At 35.7% G+C, this 18,041-nt stretch overlaps 1 protein-coding gene across 1 annotated transcript; it reads left to right on the top strand.

Annotated features, from left to right (window-relative positions):
* The first annotated feature begins 17,035 nt into the window (after nucleotides 1–17,035).
* On the top strand, nucleotides 17,036–18,041 carry LOC125616882 (keratin-associated protein 6-2-like). Its single transcript, XM_048803253.1, has one exon. The coding sequence runs from the start codon at nucleotides 17,068–17,070 to the stop codon at nucleotides 17,449–17,451; it is 384 nt and encodes a 127-aa protein (XP_048659210.1). The 5' UTR covers nucleotides 17,036–17,067; the 3' UTR covers nucleotides 17,452–18,041.

The raw sequence follows: 18,041 nt of genomic DNA, 5'->3' as shown, positions 1-18,041 counted from the left end.
CTTACAATAAATCCTGGAGTCTGGAAAGATTTACATTTAAGAAGATTATTTTGAAAAGGAAATTAAACACGACAGAGAAAGGTTTGAATAAAAGACACATCTTTAATAGGGAGGTTGTAATTTATGGCATTTATTACATAAAATTCAAAATTTAAACTATTAGAAAATTATTGTTCTTTCTCTCTGCATCTAATTTTATATAGCTTCTTGTCATGTAAATCATGAGAGACTCTGTACCCCTCCCTCCTCAAACAGAAAATAACTGTGTTGCTACAAGAAAATAACACCTTGAGCACTTGGTGGGAGATTTGCAACAAATGTAAGAGCTAATTTAGGTGGTCTACTTAGGGAAAGTTCCTGCTTCAACCACACTCATAGAAGTCAAACAGGAAACTAGGGAAAACAGCCAGGCATGGTGGCACATAACTATAATTTCAGTGACTTGGGAAGCTGAGGCAGAAGGTCTTAAGTTTGAGGCCAGCCTCAGTAACCTAGCAAACCCTCAACAACTTAGCAAGACCCTGATTTGTAGTTTCTGCTGTACCTTTTTTAGAATTTATATATGGTGTTGAGAATAGAATCTAGACTCACACATGCCAGGCAAGTGCTCTACCACTGAGTCACAACCCCGGCCTCTTAAAATAAAATATAAAATATGAAAAGAACTGGGTGGGGGGGCTATTGCTCAATGGGATAGTGCCATAGGTTTGAATCCTTAATAGTAAAGAAAAAAATCAACTTATTAAAGGAAAGAGTCATAAATTTGCTTACTTAGGGGATGCAGGGAATATAAGTTACAGGGAAAAAAATCTCATCGATTTTGTTTCATCTTTCTTTTGGGGAAATTGAGGAAGAAACTATGGACATAGTATTAAAAGAAACGAATTCTGATTTTGACACTAAAGAGCTGAGTGATCTCATAAATAACAATCTTGATGTTTCAATTGTTCATTTATAAAATGAGAAGAATTAATGACACAACATTTTTCATCAGATTCTTCTGAAAAATTTCATTGGCCAATTTGAGAAAGTTTTATAGCCAAATACAACTATTATTTTTTGTGGCTATTTAAACTATTATTGTTAAAAATGCATTTTTCTCTATATGAAGAAGATAAAAATGGATATTAGAATTATCATTCATTAATCATGATTTAATTTGCTCAAACATTCATTCTTTTATTTATTAAACCATTATTTGAATCAGGTATTGAACTAGGTTTTAGTGATAAATAAAATATAAAGGTATTGTTAGCAAGAAGATTTAAAAAAATGAAATTCAGTGAGGAAGATGCGGGAACCGAGAAAATTGCAGTACACTATGGCAACCAATGATCATGATAGAGTTCATGGCCACGGCTTCAGAAAGGGGAAATTGTGAAATGGGGCAGGGAGCGTCTTCTGGAGGAGGTGATGCCTCTATTAAGTCTCTGATAATGAATGTAGGGGTATGTGTTAGGCATTTGAAATATCATATAGGAAATATTGAACGTTGCTTTCAATATATCTGAAAGGATTATGGAGAAAGGTTAACAGAGGGAGTAGGGAGTTTAAAACCAGTTGTTGAATATATGTTTTCATAGCATGAACTTGAGTGATGGTTGATTTTCTTTAAGGTTGGTAATAGTCTTGATATACGTTCTTAGTATCAACAGATTACATAGAAACTGTATAAAAAAATCTGGAGTCAACGAAATAAGCAGCTCAGTTTTGCAAATTGCTTTGGAGATTGGAAGTAGAATCTGTTCTAATCAGTTGTGGGTGACATTGATTTCAGAAACTTCCCTCTGCAGAACACTAATTCTGAAAACTTGGGCTTCTAATGGAAACTCTGACTGAGGCTACTGCTGTGGATATGCTCTCAGTTATGGCTGATAAGAACCAGGGAGGGTTGATCTGTGGCTATAGTTCCAGAGATGGTTGTGGCTATGGTTGTGGATTCAAATCCTAACAGAGATGCACATACAGTTCTGGCTATGGCTCTGGTCCATTTTTCTCCATAAATTATTACTCTATTGCTGCTCAAAAAGTGCAACCATTGCTTCTGAAGTTGCTTTCAAGATCAAATTTACTTTATGACTCTCATTTCACAAGGCTATGGCCAGCTAATAAACAGGTCACCACTTGCTTGAACACTCTTTAGATTTGTTCCAGTGGAGTCTGAGAGGTCAGTAGTCCTACAACAACTGAAGACTGAATAACAAACAGATTGCTTTCCAAAATGAATTGTAACCTCTTTGCATTTCCTAATTCTGCAGTATGGACTCTTTCTGATTCAAGAAAATCACCCTGATTTCCTAAATAATATGCTTTTTTGTATCTAATCAGTCTATGTATTCTTTTTGATGAATCATTTATTGGTACTTCCTGAGCTTCTTGCAATATTGGGCAACAAAAATAACAGGTGGATCTTCAATTTTCAGTGAGCTCAATTCAAATAATCATTATTGTACATTCATCTTCAGAAATTTGTAGAGAGTTTTAAACTCCATATCAGTATATTTGTACACAGCAGGGAAATTTAATTTGGCAATGAGGAATAGAGTGGATATGAAGAAGGAGAAACATGAAATTTTGCGAATAGAGAGGAAATATTATTTAAACTTGGAACAACAAATTTCTTCTGTCTACAAGGCTAATATGGGATATATAGCAGTATTGTAGGAAAACTTGGAAATGAATTTCAGTACCCAAAGCAATTTTGATCAAGAAAAGAAAACCTGAAAGATTTATTCCTTTAGAAATATCAAGACCTAAAAACTGACAGTAATTAAAGCTGTGAAAATTTGGTTCATGCATAAAACAATAGACAAATGGAAGAAGAAATAATTCAGAAACAGGTTCACACATATGTATGTAGCTTTCTGTTTTATGCCAAAAATGATTCAGTATGCAATGCTTTAAAGATGATGTTTTCAATAAATGGTGATGGTCATTGAATATATTTTCTAAAAGGAAATTTGCTTCTACATTACACCATACACAAGTCTGTTAAATTAATAATAGATTTAAATGTGAATGGTAAAAATAAACAAACAGAGATTTTAACAAAAATAGGATGATATCTTCAGGATGTTAAAATAGACAAAGATTATAGACACAATGAGTACGAAACATCAAAAAGAAATTAACACATGAGACCATATTAGAACTGAGAGCTTTGGTTTAATCAAAACTAATAAATTCATGAGGAAAATAAGATGATATAGTAGAAAAGTGGACAAAAATGGTCATCAAGAAGAATATCCAAACAGCCCATAAACATTCTCAAAGTTTTTAATCTCCACTAACCACTAGCAATGAAAGCTACTGTGATATATCACAATCATTAGAATGACAAAAATGTAAAAGACAGACAATGAAAGGTTTTTTTTTAATTAAAATTATCAATAGATCTTTATTTAATTTATTTATTTATATGTGGCACTGAGAATTGAACACAATGCCTCACACATGCTTGGCAAGTTTGCACTACCACTGAGCCCCAGCCCCAGCATGACAGAGGTTATTAAAGTTGAGAATGAACAGAACTTACTGTTAGAGGAAATTTATACTGGTATAACAGTTTTGGAAACTGCTTGCTTGGCAGTGACTTTCAAAATAAGTATATACATACCACATATGATACACTTAAAATCAGCATACTATAGGGATATAGCCACATCATTATTTATAGCAGCACAATTCACAATAGCCAAGTTATGGAACCAGTGTAGATGCCTGTCCATAGATGAATGGATGAAGAAATTGTGGTGTATGTAGACAATGGAGTTTTTCTTAACCATAAATAAGAATGAATTTATGGCATTTGCAGGTAAATGGATGGAACTGGAGAACATAAGTCAGACTCAAAAAATCAAAGGTTGAATGTTTTCTCTTAAGACTACTCTCAAAAGAACTGCATATGTATGTTTACCAAAGTATGTACAAACATATTCCTGGTGACATTTTAAAAATTTAAAACAGCTCAAATGTTCATCAACAGTTAAATGCATAACTAAATTGTAGTGTTTTCATAAAGTTATACTCTATGAAGAAATAAAAACAAACATATTGTCTATATAAATGAAAAGTGGGGATGAATTATACAAATACAGTGAACAAAAGAAGTTAGACACAAAGTGGTATATGGGCATGACCCCATTTATTTAGAGGTTAAAAACAGAGAAAATTAAATTGTGGTATTAAAAGTCATGACCTTGATTCCACTCTTGGTGCTCCTCTTTGGGAAAGAGAACTGGCACAGTAACTGGTAGGAGGGAGGAGAGGAGTTTCTGGGAAAGTCAGATTTTATTTCCTGACTTGGACAGTAGTTAATCATGCTAACACTCTGAACCTGGGTTGAGCAGAATGCTTCAGGGTTGTACTTCTCTGCATGCATGTCATCTTGCAGTGAAAGGCCTATCAAATGTTCCACCATCTTCATTAACTACCATCATTGTGTCATCTCTGTCTCCTATCTTCAAATTTTCTCCCTATTTTAATAGGCAGAGCAATTTAGGTCTGTTCACCAGCCAGCATCCTGGTGATGCTTGTGAAACCTTATTTTATTCTACTAAAAATAAAATAATCTGCAGAGTTGGAACCACTTATTTCTTAGGGAAGAATTCTGTCTACTTCTTTTCTGGGAGGTTTAGAATTAATCACGCCATTTTTAAATACATACTTACTTCTGAGAAGTGACATTCAAGGAAGGAAATTGGAAAAACTTTTATTCTTATTTAGTAAGATTCAGGACAGAATTATGTAAATTAAATAAATATTGAAGTGGATTAAAACAAGATTCTATGGAAATCACAGAGGATATAACAGTGGAATGTGATGTATCCATAATAGTTTGGTATTTGTGGTACTTTGATTCTTGGAAATTTCTTTGTATTCTAGATGAGGAAACAATGATCACTGTTAAAAATCTCCTTTTATGAGAATAATGATCATAATTTTTTAAAATTTTACATATCTAAGCCTCAACTTAGTTGTCATATAATGATCAAACTTCCAGTATCTAGTAGGAAAATTTCTGATTTTGAAGTTTTAACCCTCTCTCTGTTCCTTGATTACTTATGTTGAGAAATTTGCTTTAATTATTAAACTGTGTTTTTAAAAATAAGAGACAAGAAATAACAGCATCTATCTCTTTCTTAACAGTGTCCTAAGGATTAAATGTTAACTTTTAGCTTTGGTATTGTTACTTGTAAGAGTTAATCATCAAGTGTCATCAAAATCAGCTGATAGTCATAGAATTTGAAGCTAGGCATTGTACCTATTAACAAATAAACATATATGACCATTTTCAAATAGGGTGCTATGTAAGTTTATACTCTAGTTTCTGAATACCAAAGTATCATGATGTCATAATGCTTTTATTGCATTTTAAATAATAAATAATATTTGAGTGATTTGTTATTTCATATTCTTGACTTCTTCATAAAATAGTACATTAAGTATTTCAAAACATCACTTAGTTTTGACAGTTTGATCACGTATGGTAATCTTAGAATATTGATCACTTATGTAGAGTGGTGGGAATGAACACAGTTTGCTTAGCTGGGAGTGAATGGGTAGAAAACAGGAGACCAAAATGAGTAGAACGTACCCTTCTCAGGAGCTTTGTGGTTAAGAGAGGGATTGATGGTTATTGATGATGAAGGATAAAGGCAGAACTTCTAAAGATATCTGGTAATGTAAGACTAATTATATATTTTCAACTTTGTAACTCCCCAGGGCATTGCATATATATTAATTATCTATTGCTGTGCAACAAGTTACCCAAATGTAGCTACTAAAATCAATATGCATTTATTATCTCTCAGGTCAGAAGTTTAGAAACAATTTAACTCAGTGCTCTGATTAGTATCTCTCACAAGACTAAAAGCAAGGTTTGGCCAGGCTGATACTTTCATCAAGGCCTGAACCAGAAGAATCTCCTTTGTTTCCTAAGGTTGGAGGCAGAAATCATTTCCTTGGTGATAATGAATTCCTCTGGTTGTTCAAAGCCAACAATGCAGGTAGAGGTAGGTGGCATGAAGAGAGGAGGAAGTGGGAAGGGAGAAGAGGGAGAAAGGGAGAGAGAGAAACACAGAGACAGAGACAGAAAATGCTGCTTTAGAGTTCCTTGCCTGATTAAGTCAGACATACCTAAAATAATATCCCTTTTTATTTAATCAACTGATTAGGGAACTTAATTACATTGGCAAATTCCCCTTACTTTTGCTCAATGAGTTAAAATAACTATGGGGGTGCTATCCCACAGTCTTATAATATTCTATTGTTTAAAATAACATTACAGGTGCTGCCCATATTGAAGGTGAGGGAATTGCAGGAAAACCTTATGCTAGTGGGCGGGCTCATGAAGGCCAAAGCAGAACTTTGCTAACTACAAAGCACTCTCTTAAACTGCTTAACAAGAGCTTGTTATTTAGTACAACTGCTGACACAATTAAGACTTAACATGAAACTATTTAAAGCCAGCCTTAGCAAAAGTCGGGTGCTAAGCAAGTGAGACCCTGTCTCTAAATAAAATACAAAATAGGGGTGTGACTCAGTGGCTGAGTGCCCCTGAATTTAATCCCTGGCACTTCCCACCACCACCACCCCCCCAAAAAAAAAATCCTGTGAGAGAGAAGAAAAGTGATAAATGCAGAAAAAAATGCTTGGCTTCAGTGTGAAAGTAGGGAGCTTTTTAATGAATACAAATTGTAAGTCACAACTAGGTAGTGAAGAATTTACACACAAATGGATGAGAATTTGAGGCTTTGTATTTTACACAGGTATTGACTTTTAAAAGATTGAATTTATCTTTTGGCTGATACAAAACCTAAATTACAAATTAATGGACAATGTGATATTTTGATACATGTATACATTGTGTGATGTTTAAGTCAGGATAAACACAACTGTCTTCTCAATATTTATCATTTCTTTAATGGTAAAAATGTTCAAAGTCCTCCCTTCCAGCTTTTTGAAATATGTAGTACATCAAGCCTGAGCATTGTTGATCTTTGTTATTGCCTTTACTATAATGAAAATAAACAGAAATTCCTGAAGTGATTCTTCCCTTTTCTCTCTACATTCTGCCACAATTTAACTGTCATAAAAGAATAGCAGCAATAATGATATTCTGCACTTGGAGAAGATGTACAAGTTTTGTGAACTAGTTGTAGTGATCTTCTTGGAAACCAAACCGTAATTAGGTCTATAACAATGAAAATAAAAAAGCAAGACATGAGAAATACAGGGAAAGAAGTTAATATTAAATGTCTATGTTTGGAAATGGAGGGACAGTTGTCTGCCCTTATTTGAAATACAAAGGAACTGAGATTTATAGTGTTTCAAATGGTAGAAATTGGGTTTAGAAACATTGTCTATGGCATTGTATATTTGAGGATATTAGAGAATGATACTTATTTCATTCACTTTAAGAGACCACAACCAGAATGAATAAACAGGATGTTCAGCTGGTCCAACTTCTCAACATAAGAAGTTCCTCTGCTAATTGGTTCTGTATAAAAAGCACACAGGCAAGCTGGCCTGCCATGTCTCTGAATGTGCTGGGCATGGTTGGAGTCATCAGTCTGTGGATATGCTGTAGATGTGATGCTAGCATCCAGGAGAGGGGGCTGATCTTGCTCTCCTGAGGTCCTCCTTATCACAATCACTGGGATTCATTGAACAAAGAGTGGCTTTGAAACACAGAGGCTTGATAAGAATGATCAGGCTGGATACAGAACAAGATAAAACAAGATTTTTGTACAGATTTCTGTAATGGAGGGACAAATCAAATAGGATGAGTTTTAGAAAGCTGATTGCATTGTAGAAAGATATCATCTATCCCTGAATAAATTAAAGCTCCAAAGTAGGGAACAGATAAAATGTTAGTGCGTGGATGTGGATATGTGGGGTGGTGGTGTGTGGATATGTGGGGTGGTGGTGTGTGGATATGTGGGGTGGTTTGTGTATGCGCGTATTGATGCTTTAAGAAAAGACACAAAGTTCTCCTTCTATGAGCCAATCTCTATTTTATATTCAGAACTACTAACATTCATTTATCAAACATTTATGAAAGATGATGTTTGTACTTTAGTAGGTGATATGAATTTAATGGTATGAGATAAAGTTCTAGACTGCAAAGAATTCATACTCTGACATATGGAAGATATAGCAAGATCATCATTTCATTTTATATTAAAAATAAAACTTCTTAAACAGCACTTGCTACAAGCATACACTATTGTTGACAGATATTAACTACACTCTCTTCACAGCCCAAAGAGGCAGGTAATAATAATATATTAAGATAAGAAAACTGGTAAACAAGAAAGTTAAGTGAATTGCATAGGACTTTAGAGATACGAGCTCTCTAATCTGTGTTAAGTAACACAGCAGGATGATACTCTTGCAGTGGTGTGTGTTATCCAGTTTGTATCAGCTGGAACGGCAAATTGTGTATGTGTGTCTCTCTCTGTTCAGTTCCATCATTGATTGGAATCATGTTGGTGACATCAGGTTGATTGTTTTGTCATTGGCTGAAGTGAAAAAATTTATGATTTATTTTCCAGCGAGTCAATTTACCAGTAGTCTGCTGGCATCTTATGATGCAGAAGGGATGATTGCTCCTAGTTATACACAGGGTGTTTTGGAGAAAATAAATTATTAGGCATGATGGAAGTTGTCAGAAGACTCAAGCTGATCCTCAAAGCATAAATGGCAGGTAGACTGTCAGATGATTAGAGAAACTATCTACAGGCCAAATAAGGGAGAAGGAATCCACAAGGTGCCATCTTATTGAGGTCTGAACTTTATGGGAAGAATCAGATCAGGAGGGGCAGTTCCTGCTTCTCTTGCAAGTTCTCTTGCATAGAGTCTGGGTTAACTTGTAAGTTTTGGCTGAAGATGTCATGTTAGCCTCCAGTGGAACCTACATCAGCAGGAAACCAGGAAGAGAGAAAGACCATATTAGACAAGCATGTTGCATCAAGATTCATGGAACTGACTCTGAGAAGAACCCAGAATTGGTGATAGGTGCCCCAGGAACTCTGATACCTTGGGGACTCTTCCTTGTTTAATACTGAGTATTCTGGGGGAATTTTTTCATTAACTGGAACTATTTCTCAATGGAAACACTTTTAGAAAAACCCATTGTTCATCAGTTTCATTTTCATCCTTTTCACAAAACTGAGCTTAACATAACTATTCAGACTCTTTCACAATATTTTTTTCTAAAATATATAATTAAATTTTTTAAAGCCACTGTTTAATTAATTGAACATATACAGATTTTTCTGTTGAAAGATTTTTCCTATGTGTGAGAGAATGACTCGATAAATTATTGGCAGTGTTGATGACATTTTTTAATTTACATAAGGAAAAACAAGTATACTTAATACCATAGAGTACTTTCCTTTATATATAATATACATAATAATGTTTCTAAGTCAGAAGGATTTAACTGGCAACACCTACTCAATGTTAATGAACTTCACACTATGAGACATAATTCAGCATTTGTTTTTGGTAATAAATTATTATATAAAAGGCTCCAGGCCACATGTTTATTATCAGAGAGTTTGGTCATGTCTATTTTATTTTTATCAAAATACTAAGAAGTGTTTCCAATAGAATAGCCATACTTTAAGATGTATCCATTTAAGAATATATTTAGGAATATATTTGATAATGTAATGTATAGGAGCAAGGCCAGTATTAGCAAATATAGATTTTTCATCCATTGTATTTTGTAGAAAATTATGTACTTTTTTTAAAAAATTTTTTTTTAGTTGTAGATGGACACAATATCTTTATCCTACTTACTTGGTTTTATGTGGCGCTGAGGATTGAACTCAGTGCCTGACATGTGCTAGGCAAGTGCTCTACTACTGAGCCACACAACCCCAGCCCCAAATTACATATTATGAGGAAAAAATTGTGAGGTGAGAAATTAAAATTCTGTAAGCTGATGGACATTCATTCCTTACAATGCTTCAGAAAGGTTAAACAGTAGTAAGCTGTGTTCAGTCACCAGTGGGGGCCATCCTTGGTGACTTATGACAGTAGCTTTGGAGGGATGGGAAGGGGTGGAAAGGAAATTGCAGGGCACACATAAACTAATGGGTGAGAGGCAGGCAACACTGTGGGCTCAGCCTATTCAGTGATAAAGTTTCCCTGTGAAGGGAAGCAACAGGGCAGAGCGAGTACGCAGTTGGAATGCAAGGGCCAGGACCAGGTCCTAAATGTGTAAACTGCAAATCTGGCTTCTCAGTTAAGAAAACAGGACAGAAGCCCTTTCCTTTATTCTGTGCTCTTTTGATATGCCGTGGTTCTTTCTGTTTGCTCCTTAATACCCTGTGCTCTTGGGCATACGGACACCTGCCTAGTGAGTCTAGATCTTCATAGGTGCCCAGGCTCTTGTGGGACCAAAAGGTGGCAACAGTTAGGGAATTAGGGAGCAGGAAACCAGGTACCCTTTCTGGGGAGGCGAGTAGGTAGCAGGAGGTGGACCAATGTATGGGAGAACATGCCGCAAACATATGTCCCAGCAGACTTTACTCACACACCATTAACTCAAAGATAAAAATGCTCATAAGTTGAAGATGGTGAGCATTAGGTAACGAGCACACATTCTTGGCATCAGGCCCTGTGCAACTGTGCTGGTTGCATAGCTGTATGATTGACTCTGATCATGTCTCCTGTTTGGCACGCTGTCAATACATGACTGTTAAATTGAATTCACTTGTTTACTGATGGTCTTGCAAACAACCAGATGAAGTTTGTGCAAGTTAAATATCATTCCAAACTTGTCCTCAGAGAAGGCATGGAGAAACTTGCTGTGTGCAGGACTCATGGAATTTTAAAGGGCTATATGTGCATTGGGGAATTTTTGAAGAGGAAGGAATGTGTCTTGACAATAATGATGGAAGCCTAAGTCACAAGATAGCTTTTTACTTTGTGGTTTAATTTTATATGATCATGATTAAACCTAAAATACTTCTACATAGGATTAGACCCAGAATTAAAACACTTATATAAAATGCCATATTCATTCTGTCTTATTCTTGTCTTTACCTAACTCTTTTTTTTTTCAAGAAGAAAAATAATAGGCAATTTTGACTTTGGGGGATAGAAACTGAGCAGCCTTACTGGAGGAGTAGGTGAGAATGATGTTTTGCATAGTAAGTGATACTTGGAACTTCACAGAAGACAGAGTTAAAAATTATCAATTGCATTTGGCTTATATAAGTCTATGAAGGTTAAAATAAAAATATAATATGTTAGGATAAAAAGGAAAGTCACAGATGTTTATATTTCATGAAGTGCCAATATTGACATTTCAATTTTTTTCTTTTTTCTTTTTTTTGGTGAAAGGTGATTTACTGAATCCTGCCTTTCATGTTGGGATCAGACCTATAGAATATTCGAAGTGTGATTACTAAGTTATAATTCTGTCATCATACAGCTGTATAATTTTGGTCAGGTCACTTTTAATTTTAAATCTTAGTATTGTTTTCTGTAATATGAGAAAAGTAAACACTAGTGTCACTTAACAAGGATTTGAATAAATTATATTTACATATACACATGTACACACACATACAATTTCAAGGCCACTGACTAAATTTAATAGGTGTTTTGATTTATGTAGAATCATGAGTCACCCCAAAAATATTTCTTTTTCAGTAGATTCAGGGTTATGAGAAAGAAGGCAGTTTTTTAACAGTGTCATTATCAACTAGAGATAAATCTTGGGTGGCAGCAAATTAGAAAGACTTCTTAATCAAATCAGAGTGCCCAGTAAAATGAGTGCATTGGAAGCAAAGGGTTACATGCATGTGCCTGAGCAGGCAGCTCAACATATCCACCCCCTTCCTGTCTGCTTGTTAAACGGTCTGAGATTGTGGGCAACATTGGGACCTGCACATAATCACCCTTATAACTCCCTGACACCTTCGCCTACAGAGCCATAAGTTGGTACTTCTGTGATTATTTCTGTGGAGATTATGGGGTGCCCTGGCTGTGGCTATTGCTCTAGATGGTTTTCACGGCTAGGAGAGAAAAAGCTTGTATTAAAGCAGAATTTGTGGATATTTATCTATTATTTATCTATTTAACAACCATTCATCTCCCTTCCACTTTCCTCCCCTCCTCATTTTCTTTCTCTTTTTCTTTTGTCTATCTCCCCACCTATGTACTTACCTAGCATCTCTTTTTCCTCAGTGGATTCATAATCGTGTATGAGTTATATGATACAATTAACAATAGAATGAGGCAGTTGTTACCACAGGGCTATATGTCGAAGGTCTAATAAGAGAGGGATCATTTAGTGAGGAAAGGGTCAAGAAACATTTCCAAGAAGAGCGCATGAGGAGGAGTTGGCCAGTCATGTAGGAGAAGGACAATAAGCCATCTTATGCACTTATGACCATGACCAGGAGAACTGTCACCACCAACTACATCTGGAGAGGAAGTTCCAGTCTTCTCTTACTCTAACAAGAGTTTCTAGAGAGCATGTACCTTGCCAATGATCTGGAGAGAAGGTGGCTGGGAGGTGCACATGCTGGATGGCACTCATTAGCTGTGTGCCCTGGGCCAGTGGGTAGTTGATCTGAGACTCAGATTTTTGCCCCAAAGGGCTAGTTACCTGCCTTTTGCATTTTAGCATGTTGTGAGGAGATAATGTGTGTAAAGATAAAAGACTGCATAAGAGGAAAATTTTCCACCACCATCTCCTCCTCCTCCTCCTCCTCTTCCTCCTCCTCCTCCTTTTTTGAGATGGGAATTAAACCCAGGGCCTCACACATTCCAAGCATGTGTTATAGTGCTGAGCTACTTCCCAATTCTTTCTGAAGACATTATAAGACTGGATGTTGCTAAGTTGTTTTGAACTTGTGGCCCACCTGCTTCAAACTGCAGCCTTCAGAGAAGCTGGGATGACAGACATATGCCAGAGTGCGTGGCTCATTTTTTAATGAGAATTTAGACTAGATTTTTAGAATTGGAAGCTAGAATAAAAGTATACTCTACTGTAAGGGGGACATGTATGTACATTCCCAAATCATGGGAATTTCTAGAAACCTTTTCACATGGATATTGAGACTTTACTACTTAATAAAATTTTGAGCTAGTCTAAAATCTTTCATTGTAAGATGATACTTAAGGAAGCTATCAAACAGTAATAGTCCTAAAAGCAAAATATTTTCTTATTGTAGGCTAATCTTTGGAATGTTCTGGAATTTCAAAAAGTCACATGATATTTTTCCAGATAGATACCTAACATGTTTTCAAGTGATAGAGTTTATGAATACAATGTAGTCATCTTGTAATTGATTGGTGCATTGAAAAGATGCATGCAGCCATACCCAATGATATAGGCTTGACACAGTATTTTTGTAATAAATCACAAATAAAAAATGGCTCACTCAGAAAGTACAAAGGTCACCTGGAGAGTAATTTGTTTTCTGAAAGGTTTTGCTTCTTCATCATAAAAAAGTTTAAAATTAGACTACATGTGTACATGATAGAACAGCCTGTTTAAATTACAGTTATTATATTAAATTCTGAAAAAATCAGCATTTTGGTACAAATAAATATGATGTTTGAAAAATTATTATAGATGAGAATTTAAAACTGTATTGTGAGAAAAATGGAATCAAGGGAACATTTATTGAGCATAGTTTTTTTTCCCTAAAGCACTGACGAGTCAGGAAATATGAAAAATGACCATGTGAAAATGCTTAGACTCCATTTTAGAAAAAAGAAGGCTGGTTTTCAGAGATTTTAAGCATATACTCAAATACAGTGTATAAGTGGCACATCAATACTGGAACATGTGTTTGACTCAATCATCCATTTTTTAATTGAAGACCTATTAAGTTGCAAATTATATGGCAGGTAAGTATTGAGACCTGATTATTCACAGACGCAGAGAATAGAAATTGCTTTTGCCTTGGGGCTGAGGTTGTGGCTCAGCGGTAGAGCACTCGCCTAGCACGTGTGAGGAGCTGGGTTGCATCATCAGCACCACATAAAAATAAAAACAAATAGAAATAAAGGTTTTGTGTCCAACTACAACTAAAAAAAATATTTAAAAAAAGAAATTACATTTGCCTTTATTTACCAGTACTTAAAGATCTGAATGGAAAGGTATTAGAAGTAATGCAATCTCGATAGAAGACTTTTCTTCAATAATGCATTTGTATTGTGTTCTGGAAATTGGTGTTGACAGTGGTATTGAAAAGCCAAATGTCTATTCCAGAGAATTTGTGAAGTAGAATTTATAGTTTTGAAATTCAAGGATGATATAAAAGGAAAGAAACCAAGGGAAAAAGAAAAACTGGAGGGGATTTATTTTCTGTATGCTATTGTTAAGGATGAATTACAGTAGAGTGGTTAGATAAGGTCAGTACCCAATATCAGAAGAAATAGGTAGGAATATTTTTTCCACAGAAGGACAAATATCTTATAATGAAGGTTATCAAAAAAAGAGATTGACAGCTTTGTGAAAATCTCCATTAAGGGCATCTAATAAAGTAGGAAACCAGCCACCATTCACTCCTTTATCATCTAAATCCAAATATTAGACAGAAGAAATGATGTTCCTAAGTTTATATTATCTATCAACTAGGATTTCATGTCTATTATGGTAAAAAATAATTGAAAACTCTGAGACTGCTTGGTTCTGAAAATGATGTATAAATCTAACCTATACCAGTAAGATAAGTGAAAAGAAATACAAAACATTTTTTTTCCTGTTTTACTGTTTTTTTCTACTGCATGGTTGTTGATATAAAGGTAGGATGTTGACTATAGAGTAAAATGGAAAGGCATGCTTGAATTAGACCCCTACAGACATAACTACAAATGAGGATTTCCAGACCTCAGCACTTCTGACATTTTGGACCAGATGTTTCTTTGTTCTTGGAAGCTGATTTTTACCTCTCAGGATTATAAGCATCCTTGATTTCTACCAGCAGATGCCCAGTAGCTTTCCTTCCACCCCAAGTCATGTTATTTGAAAATTTCTGCAGAAATTAGCAAGTGTCACCAAGAGGGTAAAATTACCTATGATTGATAATCAATGATACAAATGTGACAATAGCTCTGTTGCCCTTATTATTCCTGTATTATGGGAAAAAGTGAGGTTAAAAAAAATGAGCAGGATATAGATAAGGTGACCCTGAGAGGAGCATCTGTCTCCTTCTTTGGGGGTTGAAGAATTTATTTGTATGCTTGATCCTGGACAAGAATCATCTGTCTTTGCAAACTTCAGCACCCAAGACAGCATCTTCCCTATGACATAAGTTCAGTTAGCATGTGTGGAATTTAGCTAAGTTGTTTAGGGATGCCCACCAAGCAAAGCAATCCACAAAAATATGTAAGTACACATTATAGTTTTAAAGCTATATGTGGAGAGGAGGAAAACCTCGATGTACAAAATATATAGATTCTTATAGTTGAGTGAGAAATTCTTATAGAAATTTTTGTTAGAAAAATTATAGATTCTTGTAGGAAAATTGTAGACTCTTAAGTTGAATGATAATTGCATATATTTTAGTCAGAAGAGGGGATGCAGGTAAATGCATTATAGTCCTGTTCTTTGGATTACACATATTGTTAGAATTCTAGGAATAGAACAGACCTGGGTCCCTGACAATGTTTCTATATCCCTCTACCTCTTGCAGGGAAGGATGTGGTCCTCCTTTTTTAAGTTTCAAAAACCAATCATGTTTAGAGTTTGTAGGTATTCCCTTAAAGGGTAGTTCAATATGTTTGAGCATAAATTCTTCTAGTACAGCCATATAAATGTAAGTGCAAAAGACAGCAGAGAGGCAGGAACTTGTCCCCTTCCTGGATTGCAGCAGAGCTTCGTTGCTCAAAGATGTTATTGTCAGCTGTGTATTCTGGAGAAGAATCAAGGAAAGGGGACAAAGCATGGTGCTCAGTCCTGTGTAGCACTCATTTCTAATAAGTTCTATAGCTTTTCTAAAATACCCAATAGGTGTCTGCATAAAGACTTACCACTGAATGTAACCCACCTAGACCCATGCAAAGATCATCAGCCATAATAGAAGTCAGAGGAAACTTGATACATGACATTGAACTCTGGTTAGTAATAGTGATTCCAAGTTGAAGTTTGTAAAAAAAAAAATTACTTTTTACTATGAATTCTTTACTTATTTAGGTCACATTCAACCAAGTGTTTTATTACCAAAATGATATTTTATATTCTATAAGTGAATTGCATTGACTAAGTTGTATTGATAATAGAAATTTACAATTGAGGTAACAGATGGTGACATATATGTTTTATATATATGTATATATGTATATATATATGTACACACATATGTAAACATACATACATATGGAGAGAGAGAGAGAGAGAGAGAGAGAGAGAGAGAGAGAGAGAGACCCAAGCACTAATGATAGGTATCTTCTTTTAGAATGCATATTTTTCAGTTGGAGCTATGAAAGCAAAATTTTAAAACAGAGAATATATAGGAAAGGGATCAAACTAAGTCACACTTGCCGTCAGCGTTCTAAAATCATTCATTCTCCTTTTAGCTTCTCAGTTAAATGTACAATGAACAGTAGTGAAAGATATAGGAATCCCAAGAATGCACCTACATTTCATCAGGCAAAACTCTGATGGGATCTACATTGGAGAAAAGAACTGATTTTCAGGTCTAGAGGGCAAATTTTTCTTATATTTTCCCCAAGACTTGCTATACAAAATATATTACCAGGTGATAGAAAGTTTTAAAAATGGATATCAGTTTAACATTTGTGCCTGTGATTTGTTTGAGATATTTCATTAGCAGAACAAACTAAAACGATGTTCTTTAAATAAAAAGCAGAGTCTCCAAAATAATGAGCACATTTTAAGCAAACCATTATTGATTGTCAACAGTGATTGGCACATGATAGTTGTTTAAATATTTGTTGGCTGTGTCAGGGAATGAATGGCATACTCTGGCAATTGTGGACAGTATATAAAGGTCCCAGGGAAGCAGAAGACATCCACACTTCAGAACCATCCTTATTCAACCCACCTCTACTCTTTCCTCTGACAACATGTGTTGCAACTACTACGGCAACTCCTGCGGCTGTGGCTGTGGGTATGGTGGCTATGGCTCTGGCTATGGCTGTGGCTATGGTGGCTATGGTTGTGGCTGTGGATACGGCTGTGGCTGTGGATACCGTGGCTATGGTGGATATGGCTCTGGCTGTGGCTGTGGATACCGTGGCTATGGTGGCTATGGCTCTAGCTGTGGCTGTGGATATGGCTCTGGCTGTGGCTGTGGATATGGTGGCTGTGGTGGCTATGGTGGATATGGTTGTGGCTGTGGATATGGCTGTGGATACGGTGGCTATGGTGGCTATGGCTCTGGCTATGGCTCTGGCTGTTGTGGCTCCCGGGTGTTTTGCTACAGAAGATGTTATTCTCCTTGCTGCTAAAACATCACTATCAGAGGACCATTTGTTTCTGAAATGACACTTCTAAAAGACGACACTTCTTCAAGATCCACTCCTCAAGATCTCTACCTTCAGAAAATTGCATGCTTGAAAGTCATTGATCTTCGGCTGCACATCTCTTAGGATGGCATCTGGGAGACCCTAGGACCTGTGCTATCTTCTCACCACTTTCCACATAGTAGCCTTTTCTCCCTGAATCTCTGATTCTCTGTCATGACCATGTTGATGACCATAGCATCTACAGTGGTCAAAGTCACTTATTTTCAATAAAAATGGTTGTTTGTTTCTAATAAATCTTTGTGTACTTGCTTGTGAATTATTCCTTTCTTCTGGTATTTTGAACTATCTTGACAATCAGGCTGACACTAATTAGCCTAATTGTTGGGTGAAGTTAAGGTACTATCTTTATAAAATACATACATTTAGTCTTATTTTGTATCAACAATGTCTCTTCTGCTTGCTTTTCATGTACCACATGCTCAGGCCCTTCACAACCCAAGCACAAATCACAGAGAATTTTAGAATTGTGCTTTGGAAATGGCACTGGATCTTGAATGGAGGTGGAGAGGAAA

Source organism: Marmota marmota, unplaced genomic scaffold, assembly GCF_001458135.2.
Source record: "Marmota marmota marmota unplaced genomic scaffold, marMar, whole genome shotgun sequence".
NCBI classification, from domain to species: Eukaryota; Metazoa; Chordata; class Mammalia; order Rodentia; family Sciuridae; genus Marmota; species Marmota marmota.
The sequence above is the reverse complement of the archived record's forward strand: the minus strand, read 5'-3'. Positions and strand labels throughout refer to the sequence as shown.

Coding starts and splice junctions, on each gene's coding strand:
- LOC125616882 (XM_048803253.1), top strand. CDS start 17,068: ATGTGTTGCAACTACTACGGCAACTCCTGCGGCTGTGGCTGTGGGTAT.